The following is an 11,963-nucleotide window of genomic DNA, read 5'->3' as shown; positions in this document are numbered from 1 at the left end:
TGCATTTTCGGGCTTTTTGCAATATGTTCAGTGTTTGTCATCTGAAAATCCGTTTAATCACCATATAATCGCGGATTTATACCGTGTGTACAATAATAATGTGAACACAACTGCACTTTCCTCTCTCATGTTGACACTATATTAGCGGTTATCATTGTGTTGCATCCTTTGAGGGACTGACTCACAGTTATCTTGTTTCAGATTGTGATTACTCTCCTGTTTGGTATTCAGTAGGCTAATACCAATTAGCTCTTTTTTATTGTATTTCTCTTCAGTTTTTCTGCACATCATGCAGAATTATCTGCTGCATTTACGTGCTTTATTCAGTATTCCCAGTGTTTATGTCAGGTTAAAATCCATTGTATCACCATATAATCTGGTATAACAAGGCATTATATCGTGTTTACCATCATAATTTAAATACTACTGCACTTGTCGGTCTTATTTCTTAGCGTTTATCGTTTTATTGCATCCTGATAGTGACTGAATCATGTTTCCTTGTGTTTTTATCGTTGATTATTATGATAATCTAACCGACTGTTGCTCCAATTTCTCGCTAAAATGAACAATAATAGCTAAAAAAACAACTAAAAACTAAGTAATAAGGTTATACGGTAGTGTTATTTGGAGCCAAGCGTCCAGCTGGAGGTTAGAGCCGCGGTTCAGGTTTCTAAAGACAACAGAAGAAGGATCAATGCTCTCATTTGTATTCCCCGCACAGCCCTGCGGCAGCTGCTGCTGGAGCCTCTGCAGCTAACAGACAGGAGTCAGCTCTATATGTGGGGAAATGGCGCCCCCGTGTGGCTGTTCGTGGTACTGCATCCACTGCAATACTGTTTGATAAACACAGGACGCCCTCTGGTGGTTGTTGTTGTGTAATGCAACTCAACATGGCGTCTATAATGAACAATACCTACAGGCCCCTAAGGTAAAAAAAAAAAACGAGAGATAGTTTGAAATAATATAATAGATAATATTTCGTCCAGTTCTGAAATAATAAATTGCTTAAATGTCTTCACTAAAGAGGCCCATGCTAAGTAAAGAGGGTTACTTTAAAAATGTACTGAGTTACAATGACTAGTTATCTAATCTGGGGATAAAAACGTAAGTGTATTATGTAAGACAACAGAACAATGTTACCTTAGAAAAGAAGAAACCAATATATTTCAGATATAGGTTCACCTACTGAATAAAAAAACTGAACAAATGAAGCAAAGAAAGTGAACACCATGAAGCAGATTCAGGCAGTAGTCGTACAGATTCACACTTAAAGTATTACAGTACAGCTAACAGAGAGGAATAATAGTTCTTGTTTTTTAATTAAAGGTTTACTCTAAAGCTTCATAAGTGATTGAACAGCGGTAGCTTATATTAAGCCCTCACAGTGATTGTGTTTCGACCAGCTGAAACAGTCAGTGTTATAAATAGAGAATGAGCAGGTTAGGCATGCAGCGGCCTGCTGTTGTGCCAAGAGCACATATTTTGTGCCATTTTTGGTTTAGTATACAGCCTCTGACGGTCTGAGAGGCTTAAAGACACAGCGAGAAAGAACACAGGAGAATTTGCCCTCAGAAGAATAGAGATTAACTTGAGAAACTTTGCTATTTTCAGACCAAACGAAGAAGGAATGCTTGTATACCAACACTTTACTGCGGGCAAAACTGTGTTTAACACTTAAATTATTAATATATTAATACGTTTTTAGTGTTTTATAAGAAGGGTTATTGTATTGTATTATATATCATTATTAGTTCCCCCTCAAGTCAAAATACGAACTAATAAAACGTTTTTCTCAAAGTTAATTGAGTAATTAGGAGGTATGAGTTTATTTAGATAATTTAACGTCCTTTTCATACTTTACCTCTGCTTTTGTCCAAATGTACGTTTTAATGGCCATTTTTATTTGCTTATAAATAACGTTTGCCACTTTCTTCCCCTATTTTTGTGTGGTTTTTTTGGTACTATTTCGATGCATTTCAGTTTTTCACATCATCCTGGAAATCAGTGGACTGTGACACATCAAACCCCTCACATTAGTGGAGAGCTCAAACTCTGACGCACTGACCTCAGATTGGAAAGCTGCGTCAATGCGCATACCAACAGCATGAAAGCAACCGGAAGTTAGGTGGTTTAGATTTTCAAAATAACTGTGTATATAGCACTTTTCATATCCAAAGGTAACTCAGAGTGCTTTACAAACCAAACACAGAGACAATTATAACCAATTCTTATCTCCACCTTCATTAGAGTAATATCTTTGATTAAAAAACACTTAACACATGGACTAATTAAAACAGGATGAAAACATATCATACATTTACAAAATTAAGAAAAAATGACGTGTGACATATTTGTATGCATTTTATTTTGACAACCAAACGGAAATAGCATGTGTTTCATGGTGTCTAACTTGACCTAGTTGATCAGACCGTGTTTTGTTACGGTTAAGTCTAAAATTAGGGAGGCGCCCCAACAGCAAATTACGCAACAGTCTAAACCTGCTCGTCTGAGTGTGAATGGTGTCGGGGCTCAGGACCATGGAGACCACAACTCCGCTGTTGTTGATGTCATGGAGGGTATTTTTAGATGTTGTTGTCATGTTTCTGTAACAGCCGTTCAGTATAAAGGACTCTTTCAAGATGCAGCTGTACAACAGTGCGCTCACACACTACCCGAGGTCGTCTCACAAAGTTACCATAACTTTACTGACTGGCTCTGAGCGACTGAACTCCTCTGACGCACCAAAACCAGGATTTACGCACCAAAGCGCCACTTCTCCAAACACTGATCCGGTGAGAGACTCTTCCGCAAACATGCCTGCGTTTTCCTGCTACGAAGCTTCATCAATGAGGCCGGTTTACTTCACCTCCACTGCTGAGATATCCATCCGCAGACCTGATGGAGTGGAGAGGTCTATGCCAGTCCATGTCGTGAGGGAAACCAAGACCAAACCTCCCGTGTCTCCAAATGGTGACAGTTTCCTGTGTGGTGACTCTGATGTGATTGAGGACTTGATAGATCATCTGAGGAATGGCAGGGATGAGCTTTTCTCTGACTGCAAACAGCTGCTTCGAGATCAAACACACCACATCTGCAGAAAAGACAACAAGAGGGAGTTTGGGAATTCAAGCGAGGATGACACCGTTTCTCAATCTCTTGTCAGAAGCAATGGGTGGTCCTTACATGAGGAGGAAGTAGTTCCCCTTAGAGAAGATCGTCGTGCAGACCTCATCCTGGATGATTTTAAGGATCTGAGCAATGGCATGCCAGCATCCGATGAGAAACGGGGCTTTGAGCTCAGCGTCCTGCAGGACTCCCCTCCACAGAAGCACCCAGAAACAGGCAACAAAGTGACCCGTTACCTGGCCGAAGTGGAGAAACAGAACAAGTATCTCCAAGGGGAACACAAGTACAGGTACCACATCATTCCAGATGGCAACTGCCTGTACAGGGCGGTGTGCAAAGCCACCTTCGGGGACCAGTCGAGGCACGGGGAGCTCAGGGAGCAGACGGTGCACCACATCGCCGACCACCTGGAGGAGTTCAACCCCATCATCGAGGGAGATGTCGGGGAGTTCCTCATCAACGCGGCACAGGAGGGGGCGTGGGCCGGATACCCCGAACTGCTCGCCATGAGCCAGATGCTGGACGTCAACATGCACCTGACGACAGGGGGGAGTCTGGAGAGCCCCACCGTGTCCACCATGGTGCACTATCTCGGGGAGGAGGACGTGTCCAAAGTGTCCATCTGGCTGAGTTGGCTGAGTAACGGGCACTACGACGTCCTGCTGGATCAGAGTCTCCAAAACCCAGAGTACGAGGAGTGGTGCAGACTCTCTCAGATGCAGAGGAAACGAGACGAGGAGCTGGCGAAGTCCATGGCCGCCTCGCTATCCAAAATGTACATTGAGCAAAATGGATGTGCGTGGAAGTGTTAAAGGACAGATGATCCTGCTTGGGTTCTACATGCTTGAAATTATTTTTTTATAAGGTTTATATCATAGGGGGGGGAAAGGAAGTGCAGTGCACATACTTTGGTTTTGTATAATGCCGACTTATTGGCAGTGGTTTGAAAGTGTGTATTTATTGGCCTTTTGTTGGCAGACTGGATATTTTTCTATCGTGTTTGTGCTTCGTAGACAGACAGATCTAGTTTGCTTTGTGTCTCTATAGCTACTGTTTAATACTCTCTTTTGCACAAAAGTCACATCAGACAAGTCCAGAGGGTTTGAGTTGTGCCTATTGTTTCTATTATTCCAGTTTCTTTTTCTAGGCTTTTGACAAAATATCACAAATAAAGTTTTGAGGAAACCTGATTGGATGTCATGTTTGATTTCAATGCTTCAACTCTAATCTCAAACGTCATCTTGGATGCTTTGCTGTAATGGGATCCTTATATTACATTACAGGTTTTTCTCCTGCTGTCTTTATAACATGCAGTGACTCAGGAGCCATTCATTCAGGTCAGGCTGCAGGATCAGTGACTGGTTTCCTACGCAGATCACTTCCGATGAGTCAAACCTATATCGAAAGTGCAATATCATAGCATTCTTTTGATTATTTTGCTCCATATTTAACTTTTATGATAACCCTCTAAGTTGCTTGGGGAGTCAAAGAAGTAAAAAAACATCTTATAGTTATTTCTTCTTGTATTTGTTTGCAATGCGTTTGATATTGAGGTAATCCAAAAGTCACGAGAAGTAATCAGATTACTTCACTACATAACTACATTTTTAATTAGCCTTGGCAACTCGGATGCAGTACAAACAAGCTGGAAAACAACATTGAAACCCTTTTTTAATTAATGTACACATCCAGCAGCTACAAAGCAGTTATCAATTAGCATTAGCATCCATTTAAAGTCTCTTTAGGTCACTCCTGAGGATCCTGCTCACCATGGAGGACTCAGTCTGCTGTTTGACTCTGAGCAGGTTTTCCCCTTCATGATTTAAAATGTATTGAATGTAGGCCTGTCTTCGTAGTTGCTGTCCATCAGTAAAGTACATTTTCCTCCAGTTATTGTGGATTAATATAATACGCAGTGATGGAAGAATTATTTTACTCATTAGCTTTTTACTTTTTCTTAATGAACGATATCAATGCAGGGCTTATTGTAACAGAATATTCTAAGTCTAAGTAATTTACTCCCCATCAAAATAATGGGGCTGATTTTTAGCCCCAGTCCGCCCCTGGCTCTATAATTATTATTTGTGTCCACCTCCTTTCTGACGTTTATCATAAGGCCAACCCTCTGATAGCGTTTCACTTTTCCTCCACTAGGTGGCGGTGTAGCCTCTCATATACATTTAGGCAGAGTGACTTTATTATAAAAGGAAACTGTGCCTTTTTAAAAAACTTATATCAATGTATTATCCTACAGAACAGTACAGCTTACAAGAATAGATAACACCTGATCATTTACAACAAACACTAGATGCTCTTTTTAGGTTTTAACTAACACTGTAATCATGCTTGTAATCCTGCTGTCGTTACACATCATGTAAGAGTCCCATTTAATTTCACACAGGTCTAAACAAAGACTGCACATATTTGGAGTGTTCTGCTATGACGGAAATCCTTTTCATGCACGTATACAATTGTAATCCTGCTAGTTATCCCAAATTATTTAGAAATGAAACAGTAATCTGAATTATTTTAATGTAACTTTAAGGGAATACAGTTAGGCTACCTTTTTTTGTACCCTGTTAATCCCGTTACCTGTAATACATTTTTCCCAAATCAGTTTCCTTTAACCTCATCATGGGCAGAAAGCTGTACAGTTATGACGTCACCCTGCAGTCATGTGGACTTCAGGGATGAACGAAAAAAGTTTGTATCTTTTTTCTTAATGCAGAAGGAGAGAAGGAGCCTCTTCCTGTTTCAGAGCAGAGGTGAGAGTGGACCGCAGTCCGGGCTCACACACACACACACACACACACACACACACACACACACACACACACACACACACACACTGGGAGCAGCAGAGGAAGTCAATGAGTGTGTCGGTGAATGAGTCCACATCTCAGAGATTCACCGCGTGTGTGGAAGTTACTTTCAAACAAACCGGGAGAAGATGTCGGGACACCGGGTGCAGTTCGCCGACCTTCCCCCGAGCAAAGGCAGCCCCAAACATCACAGTAAGTAGTTTTTATTACCGTAATTACCCCGGTACGAGTCATGTGTGTGTGAAAGTCCCGGAGTTTTGGGCTGTTTTCACGGGTTCCCCCTCTGCAGCTGTCACAATGTGAAAGTAACCAGAGTTGTAGAAGCCTAATACAGGGTACTAGTAAAGAAGAGTTGAATATGTGTTTTATGTCATGCTTATTAGCTCTGGGAAACACAGTTGTGCTCCATTAACCTTGGATTACATGATAATACTTCTCAAAATAGCCAAGAAAAAAGAATAAATGTTAGATTTTATTCTAAATCTGAATGCATAACTTGACATATATTGTTTGATGCAATGTAATACCAGTTTCTCACAATTTTCTGCTACTTATATTCCATATTATGTTCCTTATGCGTGGTTTGAGAATGTTGTGATGACCCTCACCTGCCTCTCCATCAGTGGAGACCCCTCTGCTGCCCACTTATCTGAAGTGGTAGATGCCCTTTACTAACTTTTCATATCCTGACTGAGTGTAATTCTCCTCCTGCTAGGTAATGCTCACCTTGAGATGCATTTAGTGACCCCTACAGTCTGTAAATGTTACACGTAAGTGGTTGTTATGTAGGAGCATTCAGGGCTTGCATGCTTTTTATTTAAGTGGTGGTCTAAAGATGTGACTGTGGTCACTTCTGCTGCAGTGTATGCAGCACAGAGAAGCTGACTGACTAGAACATGTATATCCCACTATATTCATTTCCTACTTTGACTTCATTATGGGCTGAGTATCTATATTTTCCTCTTAAAGCCTTATACTTTTGACATCACCCTGCAGACATGTGGACAAGGTGTGAACAAAGTTAGTATTTTTAATTATTGAAGTGGTTGTTAAGGATGTGATTGTGCATGCTTCTTCTGCAGTGTATGCACTACAGCACGAGACACAGAGAAGCTGATTTTAGTAACTAGATAATGTATTTCCCAAAATATAAGAACATCCAGTGTCCTACTTTAACTGTATCATGTGCTGAGTAGCCTATTGGACACAACCCTGCAGTCACGTGGACACTACATGTGTATTAGAGTTAGTATTTGGGATGTCAGTGGTGGTTTAAGGATGTGACTGCATGCTTCTGCTGCAGTGCACGCACTACAGCGTGAGACACAAGAGAAGCTGAGCACATCTCCATAGCGACAGCTTGAGTGACAGGACACGTGAGAAAAGACGCAATGGAAAATTGCCAGTTTTGCTGCAAAGCCCTCCGGAGTACAGTGTGGCGCCGTGTGTGTGTGTGTGTGTGTGTGTGTGTGTGTGTGTGTGTGTGTGTGTGTGTGTGTGTGTGTGTGTGTGTGTGTGTGTGTGTGTGTGTGTGTGTGTGTGTGTGTGTGTGTGTGTGTGTGTGTGTGTGTGTGTGTGTGTGTGTGTGTGTGTGTGTGTGTGTGTGTGTGTGTGTGTGTGTGTGTGTGTGTGTGTGTGTGTGTGTGTGTGTGTGTGGTCTGACACTAGTGTGCATCAGGGGGGAAAGTGCTGGGCTCAGGTTGTATGCAGCACATGATGCAGCTTCAGCAACACACACACACACACACACACACACACACACACACTCTGACTCAGCTCATCCTCTCCTCATACTGCTGTCCAGATGCAAGTGACAGTGGGGTCAAGTTTCAGTCTCTTCCCTCTCTCTCTCATTTTTTTGCCTTTGCATACCATTTACATGCACACACACACACACACACACACACACACACACACACACACACACACACACCCCTATAACACACTATAGGACAGGCACACAACTCACATAGGGCCTCTTTAGGAACTGTCTTCAGAGTGAGATCAGGCGAGCCCAGGACACCCAGCTGTGTTCAATGAAATCTCTACCATTCCTCCCATGTCCGAGCTAAGGAAGAGCTCAAACAACTCACTGGTTTGTTGGCGTGTCGTGGAAATATTGTCACAAATAACATGCATGCAAATATGTAATTGGCTGCGGTGATTAAGTAAGAGGGCAGAGGAGTAGTTTACTGGACAGGTGTGGTCGAAACACCACACAGTATGCTAGGCATTAAATGTGCAGGTATTCCTGTTGAAACGTATGATATTCTCACATTTCTAAGAGTTTTAACTTTGCACTTGTGATGACTACTCTGCTGTTATCAGTGTCCCTTTTGTCAGGATGTTCAGGAGGAACAGTCAACATGGCTGCTATCACTCCCACAGTCCACATATGTGTTTTCCTGGCAGTGTAGGAATGATAACCGCAGACTGCTTCTCCACCAGCAGCTCAGGAATGCACATGGTGTCTGTACCAGTGTTTAGTTAAAAAGAAAACAGAGGCTTGTCTCCTCCACTTAAAATCCTCTGCTTAACAAATGAAAATAGTCGTGAAGGTGAGGAACAAGCGTGGCCTTAATTCCCTCAGACATATTTTCTATACATAGTACTATTCATCTTTTTCGTGAGTCACTCGGGGAAGGTGTGAGATGTCATGGCTGCTTGTCACATTGGAGATGCTGATCACATTGGATAGGCACTTGAGATGATCCTTCTGGAAATAGCCAGGCCCCTGAGACGCTAAACAGCTGTTTTCACAAGCCTGTCCCTGAAGGACTCTTAAGTTTCCCGTGTAGTGGAGTGTAAAACACAAAGATTCAAGTGTCCGCTGTGGCCTCCTGTGCCCCAGATTGTTTTTCTAGCGTTAACTGGGGATGCCGTTCCGTAACAGCGCAGTATCCTTGAGTTAATATCTACTTTTGCCTTTGTTATTGGTATACAGAGCATACTTTCAAGCATTAGACATAAACAAAACGCCTGTCTGAGGGACGTTTGGTTGTGTCAATGTAATTGTCTTGCTCCTTTACTCAACAATAAGACTTTAGATATTGTTTATGATGGTTGAAATCGAACTCAAATGCTCAGACATTTCATAATAGCCTTTTTATAAAGTAGGGCCATCCTTTGAAAGATATTAGTGTGCATTTAATCTCTGCCTCTCCATTTTCTGCTGACCTTTTCATATGCAGCCGCTTTATTCACTATATCCGGCTCTGAAGCACTTGGCCCATTCTTTAAAAAACCTAATCGTGACATTTTGTTCCGTCATCAAGCGCTCGTGAGAAAGGAGAGGGAACATAAAGGTCGACAAATGAAGTCAAAGGGGGATGGTATTTTAAAAAGACCAACAAAAAGATTAAAATGAGGGTGTAGCTTGCATACTGCACAGAGTCTTGTGGCTTCATGAAACTTTGACTAATGATGTATCCAACTTCTCTGGACTCCTCGTGTCTCTTCTACTGCGTTATGCCCTTTGTTATGGAGAGAAACCAGCTGTTTTCCACTTTTTAAATCGATTGATTCTTGTCTTGATGATGTATCTTTTGTTTTGTGACCAACTTTTTTTTTCTTTTTTTTTTTTTGCCCTCACAAAGGGACTTATATACACAGATACAAATGATATAAACAATACAAAAAGAAAAAGAAAAGACAAAGAAAGCCACCCCGTCCCACCCATCTTGCCATTTCACAGAAAATCCTACCTGATGTTTGTTAGCAATCGTCTGAGTTCATCTATCTATTATATTATATATATTATTTACATTATTGCAAAACAATTTATCCACATCAAATACATTCATACCTTTTTTTTCCACATAACATTTCATCTGTTTAAACTGAATTGAGATTGACTCCTAATAATCTACAATTGCACCAAGGTGTGCGTATATCAATCACCATTTACACGAATGATATTACCCGATCAGCAGCTCTTTGAATAGCCTCTAATGTTTCCCCCTTAGCCTTATTAGCAGAAGCGATTGGCAGCTCTGAGATCAGTAGCTCATGGAAGGAGGATATCCATTGCTTAATAAATAAAGTATGTGGGGGTTTCCATCGTATTACTATTATTTGTTTGGCTGCTGTTAGACCAGCGAAAAGCACCCTTTTCTGCTGTTTCTGTAGGTCAAGAGAAGAATCATCATTCAACAATACAATATTTGGGAGACAGGGGTATGTGAACTCCAATAATCTCAGATACAATGTCAATAACCTGTTTCCAGATCGTTCTTACTCCAGTACACTCATAAACCATGTGTACATACGTGCCAATAGTCTTTTGGTTACAGAGAAGGCATGGGGCTTGGAATCACAGGTAATATCTGTGTATCGTTTTATACTGTATCAATTGGTGATTGTGGTTACTCGATGTTAAGGAGATATTATTCCATATTCTTTTCCAATCAATAGTCTGCGTATAATTCTTTAGACCTGCGCTCCATACTGCAGAGATATAGAGAGAATAGTTTTCTCAAAAAGACAGCAGTCACAACTAACTCAAACTACTAATTGTGTCAGTCAGTTCAAAGACACTTTAAATTATTATATATATATATATTTTGGTCTTGTAACGTTTTAAGGATGCTTTATTTTGCTTTGTGGAGTTCTCCCTTTCCTATAGTCAGTCTGCTCATTAAGTTTTTGTGCAAGTAAATAGTCTGCAAAGGCTAAAATCCGAGTTGCTTTTTTAAACTGTAGTATGTGTATAGGCTAGTGACTGAATAGGCTCATTAGATTACTTTTTAAAAGGGTAATTAGTAGAATGACATTTTGAAAGTAACCCTCCCAACCCCTGCCGCCTGTTATGTGAAGGATATGATAATGAAGTCCACCTGTTCTGCAGCAACAAGTGACACATGGACCTCATCACAGACACTCAGAGCGTCTTATTGTCTGCTGCAGTTGAGCCTGTAGACACACTGCTGCTACGAGGAGTAAACAAACACTTCTCTCCTCTTCATCTTAGCTCTGCAAGGCCTGATGGGAATGTTCAAATGATGAGTCCCAAAGCTCTCCGCACAGTTGTCATTCTTCCCGCCCTGAGCAGTGGTCCTGAAATATCCGCGCTAACTTCATTGGTGATTAGAGACAGTCTGGCGATGTGTTTCTGTGCCTTTTGGAATAACATTCTCTGCATGCCTTCCTCAAACACTAATGATGCGTGATGCCAGCCCCGATGACATTGTTTTTTTTATCTGAAAAGGCAATAGGAAATGAAAATCGACTTGGACACAGATGAGTGAGAAGTGGAATAGACTGCTTTGATGCTGCAGCGAGGTCATGTTCAAAGGGAAATATCAAATACGTGTGTGTGTGTGGGGGGGGGGGGAGGGGGAGAGAATGAGGCTGTGTTTATGTGAGAGGTCGTGCACTGATGCTTGATATTAAGTGTGTGTGTGTGTACCTGATAATTAGGCTTATCCAAAGCTTATCTTCAAACTCCATGCTTGCTGACGACATCCCGTCTTTTATTCACCAGCTGAGATTTTAACGACTTTGCAAATCAATCCAAAGATCTGGGTCACTGCCACAGAGGTCGGCCTAGACACACACACACACACACACACACACACACACACACACACACACACACACACACACACACACACACACACACACACACACACACACACACACACCAAAATAATTGTGCATCTGCAGTGTTCATTGTTATCATTTTGAAAGACGGAGCATTTGATCTGATGAGATTAATCCCCCGCTTACATCGTCATGGTAACAGACAACTAGCTTAGTTTAGCATCAAGACAACTGTAAACGTCTAACTTGGCAGCACCTTGTGATTGGTCAACTGCTTACAGATGTCCCGCCCCTTATCCTATCAAGTACAATGTGTTGGAGCGCTAGCCAATAGGAGTGCAAGTGTTCCCTTGTGATGTCACTTAGTTTCAGAAGTAAACAAAGGAAGTCTAATGGAGTAAAGGAAGTACCCCAAAAAGCATAAAATAATCTTTTTAAGTAAGATTTTGAAGAAAGAGCTTCATTTTAAGTATT

General features: G+C 41.4%; 2 protein-coding genes across 2 annotated transcripts in view; both read left to right on the top strand.

The window, feature by feature from the left end:
- Positions 1–2,381: 2,381 nt before the first annotated feature.
- On the top strand, positions 2,382–4,316 carry otud1 (OTU deubiquitinase 1). The gene has a single exon (XM_079662041.1). The coding sequence runs from the start codon at positions 2,640–2,642 to the stop codon at positions 3,936–3,938; it is 1,299 nt and encodes a 432-aa protein (XP_079518167.1). The 5' UTR covers positions 2,382–2,639; the 3' UTR covers positions 3,939–4,316.
- A 1,639-nt stretch (positions 4,317–5,955) lies between these two features.
- Positions 5,956–11,963, top strand: part of kiaa1217 (KIAA1217 ortholog) — a 131,282-nt gene continuing 125,274 nt past the window's right edge. The window contains exon 1 of the mRNA XM_079661439.1: positions 5,956–6,140. Coding sequence (XP_079517565.1) covers positions 6,077–6,140 — 64 coding nt within the window. The 5' untranslated portion in view covers positions 5,956–6,076. The remainder of the gene's footprint in view (positions 6,141–11,963) is intronic.

This window comes from Notothenia rossii, assembly GCF_949606895.1.
Source record: "Notothenia rossii genome assembly, chromosome: 12".
Taxonomy (NCBI): domain Eukaryota; kingdom Metazoa; phylum Chordata; class Actinopteri; order Perciformes; family Nototheniidae; genus Notothenia; species Notothenia rossii.
The sequence above is the reverse complement of the archived record's forward strand: the minus strand, read 5'-3'. Positions and strand labels throughout refer to the sequence as shown.